This window comes from Narcine bancroftii, chromosome 2 (assembly GCF_036971445.1).
Source record: "Narcine bancroftii isolate sNarBan1 chromosome 2, sNarBan1.hap1, whole genome shotgun sequence".
NCBI lineage: Eukaryota > Metazoa > Chordata > Chondrichthyes > Torpediniformes > Narcinidae > Narcine > Narcine bancroftii.
The window spans coordinates 157,591,554-157,606,871 of record NC_091470.1 but is presented as its reverse complement, the minus strand read 5'-3'; the positions used below and the strand labels follow the sequence as shown (position 1 = coordinate 157,606,871).

General features: G+C 42.3%; 1 protein-coding gene across 1 annotated transcript in view; it reads right to left on the bottom strand.

Annotated features, from left to right (window-relative positions):
* The window catches only part of capzb (capping actin protein of muscle Z-line subunit beta), a 115,573-nt gene extending 110,804 nt beyond the window's left edge, over positions 1–4,769 (bottom strand). The window contains exon 1 of the mRNA XM_069918847.1: positions 4,660–4,769. Within this exon, the coding sequence (XP_069774948.1) occupies positions 4,660–4,662 (3 nt within the window). The 5' untranslated portion in view covers positions 4,663–4,769. The remainder of the gene's footprint in view (positions 1–4,659) is intronic.
* Positions 4,770–15,318: the final 10,549 nt, after the last annotated feature.

The window sequence follows — 15,318 nt, the reverse complement described above, 5'->3', positions numbered from 1 at the left end:
GCAGGAGTAGGACAGGCATTCACGTTTCCCTGGCGCTGGCAGCCATCGATCCAGCATTGAGCTGCCGCCACCCTGAACAGGCCCGATAAGGTGCCAGAGTGGTGAACGTGAAGCTGGAACAGCCCCTACCAGAATGAGCCCACGGGGAGACAGGGGCAAGCTGACTTACCAGTGAGTGTTCCACTGGCCCAGGAAGCCTCCCGAGGAATCGACAGCAGTGCTGGGGGCGTGTTGGAGATTGGCAGCAGCCATTGGGAGGTCTCAGTGACCAGCAGCAGCGCTGGGGACATGTCGGAGATCAACACCACCCAGTATTTATTTGGTGAGACTTAAACATTATTTTAAAGCTTAAAGAGCCTTCCCTTGTTGTTTGTTCTGGTTTCAACATTGATACAAGTAATTTGCTGTTGCTGCTGGACAGTTTTCTTTTTTAATAGCCAGTTTTCCAAAATATTCAGTCATCCGAAATAGGTCAGCCCTGACCATTTCGGATAATCGGAGTTGTACAGTAATACATTATCTAAGATCCAATACGTCCTCCAATAACTGATGGTCTCAAACCTAAACCTTAGCTACTTCGTGCTCTTTCCTTTGGACGCAACAAGACCCAAGGTCATTGATAACTATTTCAACCAACTTGAATCACTTTTCACAAGCCAAGGATAGGAAAGATCTCAACCAGATCTACCGGCTTCTATCTGGAAGTAAGTGACTTTAAGAATTGAGGAGCATCACTTTTTGTAGTGGAAGCTGGGCACCTGCACTCAAAGAAAATATGAAATAATGTCTCATTCATGGTTCAAAAATTAGAGACTGCACAGAAAATTAAAGAACCAAGGAGAAATTGAGACTAAAAGACATTTCCTTGATCAAAGTACCTGCTGTTTCCAAAATCCATAGAAACACTCCTTCGCATTTCTGGCATTCTTGCATCATATCCAGAAAGTTGTGAGGACAAATCCCATTTTAGATACTCAACTGCAGTTCTAAGAGTCTGATAATATATAATTTTGCACAATACTGCAGACAACATTTAATCATGCCCTTTCCTGCTCAAGTGAACGCAAGAGTCGATGATGCTTTTTTTGGGAGGACAAGCAGAGAATTTTAGTAAGGATCTCAGTCACTGTTTTATACATTGTGGTTACAGGGCTTCTTAAATAATAACTGATCAGACTTCAAGACTAATTTATTGTGGTTATAAAATGCATTAGGATGTCATAAGCAGATTACTACAAGTTCTTACTTTTTTTTCGCACCCATACATGTTACTAAGTTTAATTACAGGGAAATGCAACATCTCTGGGTTTGCATAGCAAATATTTGGGCAACTGGAATGAGGATCATTCCTGGGCCATTAACTGCACCAAGTCTTCAGACATTCTTTTTTAACTAATTATCCTATACAAGATCTAACTGAAGGAAAGAAAAGGAAGTTAGATAGAGTTAAAAATTTCCACTCATTCAGCACATGGTTAATACAAGACTTGAAATTGCCAAGATCCAGCTACTATAGACAAATGCTATGAAAATATTTTAGCAAAATTATTCCCAATACTATACATTTAAATACCAAGTATAATTTTTCATTCAATCATTCCACATCAAATTTAGGAAAACTATGCAAAGCTGCAATTTTCTATTACACTTTGCTATCTTTTAAGACTATCACAAACACAGTAACTCATTCAGTTTGTACTGAAAGCTGCTCTCGAAGATATATCTGTTACTATCTTACATTCAAATACACAGACAATTTGCTCAAATGAGAATTATATTGCGAATTAAGTTAGGCTACTCTTTTCCCACCAACTTCCCATTAAAAGATTTATCAGCAAATAAAGTCACCAGTGTTCCTTAGATCCACAACAATGGATGACCTGGAAATGCAAACAATAACAAAGTGACCTGGAAGTGCAAACAACTTCCAGATTTTAAGCATGCACCAAAGTTAAAATTATAGGACAGAAAAAATGTTTTCAATACATACAGGTGGATACATTAAAACATTTTGTCTTCCTTATCAATTGTTCTATGACTGCAAAATTGTTTTCTGACAAAAATCTATTATCACCCAGTGAACAGTTTGCAATTCTATAGCACCTTTTTCTTTCATTGGAGTATTTGATCAAAACACAAGGAGTTGTTAGAGCAAAAATTGGGATAACTTTAAGGAGAATCTTAAAGGAATGAGATGGATGGGTAAAGAGGGTTTGGGAGCAAATTCCACAGCTTTACATTTTACCAAATGAAAACAAACCAATAAAACCATTAGAATTGGGTATGCCAGAATTAGATGACACATTTCATTACATTCCAGAGCACAAAGGGAAAAGAGGTAGAAAGAAGAAATTTAAAAGTTTTCAAAAGGTAAACATTGAGGCATTGCTTAAACAGCAACCAGAACAGGCCAGCAGTCACAGGAACAATTTTACAGATGATTTTAAAGAATATTAAAGATGATTTTCCAGTCACAATTTGATTCCTTTCACCCAACTAACTCTGGAGAAGAATTAAAAGATGATAAAGTAGCCAACCTAGTCAAAGAATACAAAGAGTACAGAAGAGGGGGGTAGATTTCCTCACAGTCATACAAGAAGGATTTAGAGGAAGTTGGGGCACCAACAGGAGATTGGTACTATTTCATTTGTAGAGGGGAGAATAAGGAAGACATTCAAATGAAGAACAGCACAGTTCAGGTAATAAAGGCAACAGAGGAGCACTCAGTCAACACATTGCAGATTCATGTCAAGACGGGCAATCAAAGCACAACTAGAGTTCATGCAAAGCTCCTCATAAAAGATGGGTATGACACCAAAATCACAATAGTCTGGTTCTGCTCCAGACATATGCCAGGAAAATAGATAGTGTTGATGGGTAGTTTATAATAGAAACCATATCAATGGCTTCAATCTTCCCCATATTCGAAATGAGGACATTTCTGCTCATCCAGAATGGGATGATGCATAAATAGTCTGACAATTAAGAGAGACTGTAGAGTAAAATGATGTGGTTGGGAATAGTGCCATCAACATACAAATGGAAAATGACCCTGTATTTTCAAGGGTGAGGAACGAAGAACAAATTTTTGGGCCATAATAACAATCCAATATTCAGAAAACCATCAAGGATGATTTTCCAGCCACAGTTGGATTCCTTCCACCCAAACAATTCTGGAAAAGAATTAGAAGATGACAATTTAGCCAACTAAGTCAAAGGATACAAAGAGTTCAGAAGAGGGGTTAGACTTCCTTTATCACAGTCATATAGAAGTCATTAACTAATTTAACATAGAATCGCAGAGGCAGGCTCATCAGACGTGTTTAAAGTGGAGTAAATTTTTCAAAAATCAAGGCATTGATCAGAACAGTCAGGGACAACAGTTTGATGAGATAAAACAATATCTGGGGGGGGGATAAAAAAGCAGGAACTTGAAAGGAACATTGGTTAGATGGATGATCAAGCAAATAGGCAAAGAATCGCATGAATAAATTGAGTTTGGAAAGTGATTATAAGAAGAGAGGAGAGACTACAACATCTGGACGTTTTGAGGACAGAGGAGAACCTTTGAGGGGATTTCACAGGCTGAAAGATTAAGAGGCAGAGGTAACTAATTGAATAGATTCACTTAATGCTCCACTTAAATGGTTTTGCATATGGAGAACAAAGCAAAGGAGGGCCACAGAGCTACTTTCCCATTGAGACTTACCTTTCCATCCTTATCAATAGTGGAATAGGAACTAGATTTGATAGATGAGAAAAGACCTTGATGATGATATAACAACAGAAGAGGAAGGTGGCAACTTTATGGCAGCACTAGGATTTTCCATTATAGAATGGAAAGCAATGGCCCATTTTGCAAATATCAAAACAAAAACCTGTTTTGTCAAGAACATTAATAGGTTTCAATTTCATCCAACAGAAGTTGCAAATTAACCTCAAGTGTTTTCATTCACATTTTATTAACGTTTCAATTGTCACCCCTCCAATTTGACAACCCTGTGAATCCAATACAACTTCCCCTACAAGTGGCCTGCACAACACTCATTCTTTGCTGAACTTCTGCATGACTCAATGGGAAGATCTGAGATCACAATAAGCTGACATAAAAGAAATCCAACTGCCTTTGGTGAGTGCCAATCTCTTTTACACTGTTTCATGTTACATTGACAGATACGTTCCTTCATATTTACAGACGATCAAAACAAGTCACAACTCAGCGTTAACATTTATTAGCAAAACTACAGCGGTGCCACCAAACCAGCTCTGACAGCGACAGTAACTCATCGCCCCAAGCCTCCTCCTCACTCACATGGAGTGAATGAGGAACAATATTCGGCAGGAAGTTTGCCTCCACTTTAAAGGAGAAGGCATGATGTGTAAAGGGGGGGTGGGGGGGGGGAAGTGTTTACTTTTATGGCAACTCCCACCAAATTTAGGAGCCCTCAGGGGGTGCCAACGCTGAGGAGCCGTCACCTGGCGGCGGTGAGGGGAGCCCGGGCCGGGCGACTCTTCCCTTCACCTGTTTCCGCTCTCTCCCTCACCCCTCACCCGCCCCCCACCCCCCCCAACGACCAACGCTCGCTGCAAGGGGCCGTCGTCGCGGGCTCCACTTCCCCCACCCCGGCACCAAGGTCGAGCCCCCTCGCTGGTACTCACCATGGCGACGGTCGGCGGAGATCTGGCTGCAGCGGTGGCGGCGACTGTCTGGCGGACGGTTCCTTCCTCGGGCCCGAGTGATCATCCGGGTCACGCAGACAACCTCGCACTGAACCAATCAGCGGCTCGATCTCCAGCTTGCCCAAGTATGGTTCTTGTAATGCGGAAGTGGCGCTTCAGTGCATGCACACTCCCTGTTGCAGTGTAAACATGCTCCTTGCTACAGTGTGGGAGTAGGCGGGCACACCTATTAATCTAAAGCAGTCATTTTAATAATGCAAAATATGCACAGAACCTCATCATAATTCCAATTACTTGTTCAGTATTTCACTCTGCCTACTCTTGCAATGTAAACTGTAAACGTGCCAGGAGACCGAATGTTCTTTCAGATTTATTGTACAATACATGACATCACATACAACCTTGAGATTCTTTTTCCTACGGACAAGGCAGAATCACCACTTATTGGTAGAGCAAAAAAAAACTGTACACAATGTAAACAAATAAATGTTAACAAACTAAATTTGCAATACAGAGAGGGAAAAAATCTATAGAGTGCAAAAGAAAGTTTGTTGTTGAGCAGTCTGATGGTGGAGGGGTAGCAGCTGTTTCTGAACCTGATGGTGGAATTCTTGTGGCACCGATACCTTTTTCCTAATAGTAGCAGAGAAAACAGAACGTGTGCTGAGTAGGGTGCATCCTTGATGATGGCTGCTGATCTCCAACAGCAGTATTCCCTGAAGATGTTCTCGATGGTGGGGAGGAATTTGCCTGTGATGTCCTGGGTTGTCTCCACTACCTTTTTCAGGGCTGGCCACTCAGGGATATTGGTGCCTCCTTACCAGACCATGCTGCAGTTGAACAGCAGATATCTGTGGATGTTTGCCAGGGTTTCTGATGTCATACCAAACCTTTATTGTCATTTACATAAGAACAGTGTACCCTGCAAACATATTTTCTGTTACATTATAAACATGCTTCACATTAGACCCATTACTGGGCATCAAGGGACTCAGTCCCTCAAACAACAGAGGGGAGAATATCTACGAGATGACACAATGATGGCAATATTGCTATATATGAGGGATTTCTTTTTACACACACACACACACACACACACACACACACACACACACACACACACACACACACACACACACATACACACACACACACACACACACACACACACACACAGTCAGCACGGAGCAAATTTCCAAGATCTTCTACCATTAAAGGCCTGCAGGAGTTGGTTGGCATGATTAACTTTTACCATCATTTCATGCCAGCTGCAGCCAAAGTTATGCAGCCACTTTTCAAACTCTTGTCCAGACATCCCAAGGAACTGAAATGGAATGGCGAGGCCACGGCCACATTCAATAATGTCAAAGGAGCAGTAGTGAGAGCCACTATGCTCGTGCACCCAAGGGTTGATGTGCCAACAGCTCTGACAGTGGATGAATCGGGCACTGCGGTAGGCGGGATCCTGGAACAGCTTATCAATGACATCTGAAAACCACAAGCTTTATTTAGTTATCATTTGAGACCACTGGAGCAAAGGTACAATGCTTTTCACAGGGACCTCCTTGCCCTCTGCTTGGCCATACAACATTTTTGCTATTACCTCAAGGGCAGAGGATTCATAATCTACATGGATCACAAGCTGTAAACTTTTGTCTTTGCCAAGATGTCAGATCCATCGTAAGCAAAACAATGACAACCCTCCTACATTTCAGAGTTCACGACTATGATAAAACACATCGCCGGGAAGAGCAATCTAGAACGCACTATCCGACACCACTATCGCTTCCCTTCACCTGCTCCCAGTATAAACGACATGGCTTTGGCAACAGCTCAGTAGGAAGTTGAAGAGATGGCCATGAACTGCACAGCCCTCTCGGGACTGAATTTGGAGGACATATGTTTTGGTCCAGCAAATGCCTCCCTACTTTGCGATGTATCCACTGGTCAACCGAAGCTCTTTGTACCTGCTGCATGACAACATCGGGTGTTTGACGCCATACACAGTTTAGCTCACTCTTCATTTCAGACGACAACAAGGCTTGTGGCAGACAAATTCATGTGGCCCAGCCTGCGCAAGCAAGCCGGCGCTTGGGCAAGGACATGCATCCAGTGCCAGACCTCGAAAGTTCAGCACCACACCAAAGCCCTACTACAGGTTTCTGCACCCATGCAGCGCAGGTTTGATCACATCCATGTGGATATTGTCGGTCCATTACTCCATCCAGGGGTGCTACTCACCCCTTAATTCAGGTTCATGAGATGGCCAGAGGTGATCTCGCTCTCCGACATGTCAGGTTGTGCGAGAGCCCTTGTCACCAAATGGATAGCGCATTTTGGACTACCCATGCCTATCTCCTCTGACAGAGGAGCTCAGTTTACGTCCAGGTTATAATGCACAATTGCACAGTTGCTGGACATGCAAGTGCATCAATCGATGGACAATCATCCCCAGTCTAATGGCTTAATAGAACTTTTTCACTGCCATATAAAAAGGGACCAGATTGGACAGATGAACTGCTTTGGGTAATTTTAGGTATCCGTACCACACCGAAGGAGGATCTAGCTACATCCTCCGCAGAATTGGTTTACGGAGCCCCCCAACGGTCCCGGGGGGGGATTTCATTCCAGCAGCACGTGGACAGCAGGAATCTCCCACTTAAGGGAGAAGGTGGGTACAATGGCGCCTATCCTGACCACCCAAAATGGGTCTATGAGCTCAAAGACTGGCTTTATGTAATCCTGTGTGGGGATGCATACAGGATGCCTAAGTGGGTTGTTCGGTGCTGTCACAGAAATTCCCATCCAGATCTTATCCTCGCTCGACAACTAAACAATCTTCATTATATTAGCAGAAGTCTTCAGAAAGATTTAAGAATAGCACAAGGAAGCATAAGGAAACTAGAACCATTTGTTGTAAATATAAATAAGCAGAGTTAGAACATTTTGTGATATCAAGTTCAGTAATTCTTTGGGTTTTGTGTTTCAATATTTTTGGAGGCTTACACTTGGAGAGGAATGAAATTTGATTAGATATTTTTCTGCAAATTGTAGAAGGATAAAATGCAAGATTTTCAGTCACTATAAAGAGAATAAATGGAACCATTAAATGCTTCTCCCTGTTAATATTTTCTTGCAAATGAGAATCAGACAGTTGGCCAACCCCAGTTTTATTTCTGGGAGCTCATCTGAAGATAAAATTTAGTTTCAACAAGAAATGCTGAAAATATTCAGTTGAGGGATGTTTCAAGTCAATGACTTTTCATATGGAATGAGATACATAGCTTAAGTTGAAGATAAAGTAGAGGGAGAAGAGAATAAAAGGAATATTGATGATAGGGTTGTGGAGAATCTGATGATACAAATGTTGGTGGTGCCAGCTGAAAGAAAGTATTAAAGACGTTCATAGACATTGGTCTCAGAGGAGGAAATGTGATTAATGAGAACAGAAAGAGAAATCCGAAGTAAAAGTGAATGGAGAAAATAGTTCAAAATATAAAGCAGCATCTATGGAGAAAAAAAACCTGATAAATTTAAATTTATACATTTTTAAATCTTTAAAAATTCTGAATTTTGAATGTAAGTTTAGACATGGAGCCCGTGCGGCCTTATTTACACCCAATCAACCTATCCCTTCCGGTATGTTTTGAACAATGGGAGGAAACCGGAACCCTGGGGAAAACCCACGCAGACATGGTGAGAACTTACAAACTCCTTACAGGCAGCATGGGATTTGAACCCCAGACCCAATCACTAGTGCAGTAAAGGCATTGCGTTAACTGCTATGCCAACCGTGCCGCCTTTGTCATTCATCAGAACTGGCCAGTCGATACAGATGGTTTTCTGAAATGATAAAAAAAGAAAGGAATGCTGGCAATTCCCAAACCTGACAGGGTTTTCAACTAAGTCAGTACCATTTTCTGCATCTCTGCCCTCACCCTCTCTCCCCCCACCCACAACAGGATAGCAATCTCGCTGGCCTCATCCTCCATTCTACCAATCTCCATATTCAATTATTCATCCTTTGTCATTTTTGCCGCCTTCTACATTGTTAAATTCAATGATAGACGGTAAAGGCTGTAACGTTCCTCTATAGAATATGAGCTGCACAATTAGCATAGCAGTTAGTGCAACACTATTTCTGTCTGTCAGGAGTTTGTACTTTCTCCCCATGTCTGCATGGGTTTTGTCGGGGGGCTCCAGTTTCTTCCCACCTTTAAAAACATACCAGGGTTGTAGATTAATTTAGTGTAATTTGGCAGCATGGGCGGGAAGGGCCTGTTAGAGTGGTGTACATATATGTCCATGTCTATGTCATGGTAATCCTAAAACCAACATTGGACTCAGTTGGAACAGTGCAAGTGGTCATAGTCTGAGATATCAGGTTGGGTGGGTTGGAGAATTGCAGGTACAGGTAATCAGATACTCAGGTTCACAATCTAGAGAGTGGATGGAGGTGAAATGATCAACCGATCAGCATTTTGTTCCTCTAGTGTATAGAATTACACATTTTGAGCACTGAAATTGAACCAAGTGCAAGTGGATCGATGCTTTACCTGGAAGGATTATTTGAGTCCCAGCATGATTGGAAGAGGCAAAAGGGAGATGTTATACATCCTGTAGCTGCATGGGAAAGTGCTGTGGAGAAGGGAAATAGTTGTTGTCGAAGAGAGAATGCTGATCCAGGGAGTCAAGAATGGAGTGGGCCCATGGGCATATTTAGAGGGCAGGGGAATATGTGTCTGATGGTTGCACAATGTAGAAGGTGGCAAAAACGACAAAGGATGAATGTGGAGATTGGTAGAATGGAGGGTGAGGGCAACGAGAATGCTATCCTGTTGTGGGGTGGAAGGAGAGGGGGTGAGAGCCTGTGGAATCTAATGAAAGGGTACATTATAGTTAATTTTTACCTTTGATGTGACCTTTTACTCAACATTAGCAAAACCTAGGAGATGATTATGGACTTCAGGAGGAAGTCAGGAAAACATGAACCAGTCCTCGTCCAGGGGTCAGCAGTAGAGTGGGTCAAAGACTTCAAACTTCTAGGTGTCAACATCTCCGAGGATCTGACCTAGAGCCTCCATGTTGATATAATCATGACACAGGCTTGCCAGCAGCTATACTTTGAGAGGAGTTTGAGGGGATTCAATATGTCACCTAAGATTCTCGAAACCCTCTACAGGTGTAGCATGGAGAGCATTCCGGCTATTGCATCACTGTCTGGTATGGAGGTCCCAATGCTCAGGACAGGGAAAAACACCAAAGGGCTGTTAACTCGTCCTGCAACATCACAGGCACCAGTCTTCACTCCATCGAGGACATGTCTTAAGTGTCTTAAGAAAGCAGCCTCTATCCTCAAAGACCCCCACCACCCAGGCCATGAACTCTTCACTCTGGGAACAAGATGCAGGAGCCTAAAGACGGCACAAGAGCAGCTTCTTCCCCTCTGCCATCAGATTCCTGAATGAACAAAGAACCACAGACACTGCCTTTCTTTGACTTTTTGATCTTTTTAAAATTTATTTTGTACAGTTGTTTATAGAAATGTTTGCACAGTGATGCTCCCACAAAACAATGAATTTCATGACATGTTCATGAGAATAAATTCTGATTCTAATTCTCTTATCCTCTTCGTTCCATTCTTTTTCTGTCTCCATTGTGCAATTACATTTGGGATGTGCAAAGTGAGGTCAGCAGAAAGGGCAGAGCCAAATGAGAGCAAAGCATTATCCTTCTTTTGCAAATGACTGCAAAAGAGCAAACTTGTCAGCAGCACATCATCAATGAAAAAAAAGTTCAAAACTGAATACAAGCATAATTTTATAGACAGAACTCAGAGATGTAGAAACCAAGAGAAGGTGGAGAGACTCAGCAGGTCAAGTAGCATCCATGGAGAGAAATTTGAGCTGCTGTGTGCTTTGCCAGTTGATGCAGGCATGAATCAATTCAACTCTAATCAGATCAGATCAGATGCTATTTATTGTCATGTAATAAAACAGAAATGTAATACTACATTAAATTGCCTTTAGTCTGCCATAAAGAAATGATTCACTTTAGCATTGCCCAATGGCCCTTTCAGTCAGAGAAAGCAAAGCAAAAGAGAGTCCTCTCAGCATCTCTGAGTGTCCGTGGATTTGCCTCCAGTACTCTCACAGCCTCCTCATCCACTCAGGACTCCAGTTCAGCTCAAACTATTGGCAGCCAGAGCTCAGATCTAAGCTTCCAACATGATGAGGAAGCCTTCAGAGCTCAGGGCCCCTTGGGAACCCTTCTTGACCTCAGCACCCTCTCGAATCCCAGGTTCTGATACCTGGTTCTCATGAGCTTGTGTCCACCAGCCCACAGCCTGGCGAGTCCTTTGGGTTCAAGTCACCAGCAGCCCACAGCCTGATTGGGTTCCTCGCCCATAGGCTGCCAACAGCTCGCTGCCTGTGTGTGTCCTCCAGTTGCTGAGCCCCTCACTGGTCCGCAGCATGCTCACCGTTCTTAGGGTCAGTTCCTCTGCTTTTTCTTCTCACTGGTGCATTCTCCGCATAACAGGTGCCCTGCATCAGTCTGCCGCTCTGCTGGAGCCTGCCACAGGCGCTGCCATCTTGGGCACACACTTCATGGTTGCAGGATTTTAAATAAAACACTGTTGGCTCCTTTAACAGGCTGTTTAAATCCAGTACAGAGCCATCAGCAGTAGGACTAGATTGTAGAACCCTTCAGGGCTGCGCTGTGTCCCTGCTCCCTGCCCTGGCCAGGTCTGCACTAACGGTAACACTGTTACAGCAGCTTTGGTGGTGTTGGCATTAATTCTTTTTAATCATTTTGGGCCTGAGCCCTTGGTCAAGAGAAATTATAGGATTTCCAAAAGACAATGACGTTCATCGCCACTTCATCGTATCCACCACAGATGCATGCTTAATCCTCCCATTTACACTATCATTTACTTCACATTATAAAAAATTTCCATTATGTGGTGTGGATACTTCCCTGTATTAGCTGTTTCTTCAAAGTTTAAAATGTAATTTAGAATTGAGCAACCCAAGCATGTTGTAAAGCAAGATATTTATGGCTAATTATTAAGTGTTTTATTTAATGGTTCAGCAATGTGTAAAATGAAACATCTATCTATTCAACCATTTGTTAATTTCAAATTATTGAAAGAGTTATTTTATTATACCAGTTGGTAGTTGCAGATGTAAGGGTTAATATGTAAACTGAGACCATCTATTCCTCATTTTTTTAAAATAAGCTCTAGTGTGATTAATTTGAAAAACAATGATGCCTGGAGGTAAAGCCAAGACCCCAGATCTACTGTATTTACCAGCATTGATTCCAAAGAGAGACCTGGGGCTTGGACATAAAACTTTAAAATAATCACATTTTTAATCTGTCTGCACAGCTCAATGTTCTTTCATCCAAGGTCAAAATTGTTCTGTTATTAGTTCTTTTGCAATTTTAAGACTGCGATTCACAAACTATTTAAATAAATTTCTAATAATTATTCATTTCTTGATGAGATTTTGGTTTGTAAAATTTCTATTATTCATTAAACATATTATTGAAATAAAGATTGCTCAGGAATGATAATGATAAATCGTGCCCAATGAGTTGAATGTTAAATATTTGCATGCATTCAATTGCATACTTCTTTGAAGGCTTCAGCTTGCCCTCGATGTTTGGGCTTGTACTGGATATCTTCACTGTGACACTCCAAGCTGAATTTAGAACAGGCAGTCCGAACATGTGAAGAGGAATTGCAATGAGGACATTCCTGGCAGGAAGGGTGAGGGGTTCCAAACTGCCACGTTTCCCCGGGACCCTGTGGCCTTCAAACAATGGCTTCTTTTCCCATGCCATGACTTTCCATTGCACACATCACCACGTAGCCTTCCCCCCTTCCCCCCACCAAAAAGAACAGAAAGAAGAATTCTTGAGAGAAGCAGGGACAGTTCAACAGCAGAAGCAGCCAGAAGATGGTGAGGGGGAGAAATTCTTCCTGTTTATAAGTGAATTTATAGCCTTTTGTGATTTTTTTTGATCTCATCTGTCTCAGCTGCTATCACTTTTTGGTCAGTAAATTTTCAAGGTGGTAATTTAATCAGTTGTTAAAACAATCAGAACCTTCAATTTATGTTCATGTAATCACACACATATCACTGTATATTACAACTCTCCTCTTTGCTGATTTTCAGCATTTTTACTTCCTTCTCCTGCCTCAACATGCCTTGCCTTTTTTAGATTTTGTTCCTCCTACCTGAAGAATATTCTAAGTGTGCGTGATCCATTCCAAAGATCATCTAGAAAAAAAAATAAGGATATGAACATCCAATTATCCTCCACTTCACATTAAGGGTACTTCCACGTGTTTCTCCAAAGCATGGAAAATGTGCAATGCTGTGCAGAGTCTGAACCATATAATTTTCCCTTTCATCTGTCAAACTTTTTTATTGTTTGTTGTTCTTTACATAGGTCCCATTCTTTAAAGCACTCTGATTTAAATATGTCGGATGGTCACCAATATAATGAAAAATATTGTCAGGAGTCCTCTCCTCTTGTATGGACCACAAGAGCTTTGACCAAGCTGAACGAAGCACTCACAACCCATCTTCAAAATGGGGTTTTTCCACAAGTTTGCCAGCTTGTCCTGTTCCAGTCCCAGCTACTGTTGCTGAACTTTAGCATTGTCTCTCTCTTTCTCTCACTCACTCACTCAAAAAGCCTGTTTGACTCTCTCTCTGTTTGCAAAACCACATGACCAGCAAGCAGCACTCAGATAGACTGCAGCTCCATGAGTTCTTTCATCTGTTGCTTTTCAAAACAACAATCCATTAGTGAAGTCCCTTGGGCACTCCCCAAAGCTTTTGCAAAGGTATTCGGGCCTGGCCTGTCTATCTTGAGCAGAGTTCCATTATTTTAAATGAGATCTGTTTTGAAGTGTTTGTATGTGACCTACACAAAAAAAACCTGCCACAGTTTATTTCCTTTAAAACATTTCTATATACAATATAAAATACAACATATTCTGATCAGACAGCTCAGTTGATTATCCTTGAAAGCATGATTTCTTCTTTCCACACCAGAATATTAAATAAAAAACATGAAGGAACTAACATGGATAGTGCCTCTGGATGGAGGCCTGAAAACTCTGACGAGTCTATCACACTTGAGTTTTTCCTTGTCTAATTGCCTATTGCTTTCATAAAGATGCTGCTTTCAGTGCATGTCTGAATTCTTTGCCACCCAATGGGTGGTAAAGATTTCAAAATATTGTTCCCCTCCAATCAAGCAGTGCAGATAAATCATCTGTGAATGTGATCAGTTAGCAATTTCTATCTTCTTTGATAAACCCCAAGAGATATATTTTGTACCCAAAGAATATTTGTTGCATTAGCACCATAATTTTTCTAGGCAGAACGAACTCCATCCACAGGACATAAAAGTGTTGGAGAGGATCGATCAAATCTTCCGCCCCCCCCACCTCTATCGACATGATCTACCTGGATCATTGACTGAAGAGGGCACGCAAAATTGTTGAGTATCCCTTCCACCCTGCACACAGCATCTTTCAGCTGCTCCAATTGATACAGGAGTATCAGACCCAGCACCAACATGCTGAGACAGTGAGAATGCTGAACGACCAAAGGAACTTCTCACATTCAACATCTGAGACTCTCATATTTTCCTACATATGTATCGTTTGTACCCATGTTATGTCTGCTTGTGCGTCTGCATGTTTTGCACTGAGTACCAGAGAACACAGTTTCATTGGGTTGTACTTGTGCAATCGGATGACAATAAACAACTCTATCTGGTAAAAACACAGAAATGCTGGAGAATCCATAGGAGGTAAAGATATATAATTGTCGTTTTGGGCCTGAGCCCTTTTTCAAGGTTGAGTAAAAAACCAGGCAGGCACCTGAATTTAAAGAAAGGGCAGGGGGAAGAGTACAGACCAATAGATGAAAGGTGTTAATCTGATCTGGAGAGTAGGCTAGGGGAAAGGAAAGGAGATAATTAATTGGGGGAGGGAGTTGACACTGTAAAATGCATAGCTGTAGAATAGGAGTCAGAGGGAAAAGGGAAGAGGGAGAGAGCTAGAAGAAAGGAGGCATGGGAAAAGATCGGAGTGGGTGGGGGGGGGGGGGTCTAATGGAAACCAGAGAGGTTGATGTTAATGCCATCCAGTTGGAGGTGCCAAGATGGAATATGTTGTTCCTCTAATTTGCAAGTGGTCTCAGTCTGGCAGTGCACGAGACCATGGCAGACAGAGCCGAGGTGCTCAACAAAGCAATCACTCAGTCTGCATCCAGTCTCTCCAAAGTAGAGGAGATCACAACCAGAGCATCAGATGCAATAGATGACCCCTGCAGATTCACAAGTGAAATGTTGCTTCACATGAAAGGGCAGTTTTTGGGCCCCCATAGGTGGTGAGGGAGGAGAGGTGGGCACAAGTGGATCACAAGTGCAGTCAAGGGGGAGATTGGTGAGAAGGGAAGAGTGGATGAGAGAGTGATGAAGGCAGAGAGGAGAGGAGCACGGAAGATGTGTCTGGTGGTGGGATCATGTAGCAGGTAGCAGAAATGACAGAGGATACGGAGGCTGGTGAGGTACTATGTGAGGACAAGGGAAAATCCTGTTGTCGTTGCA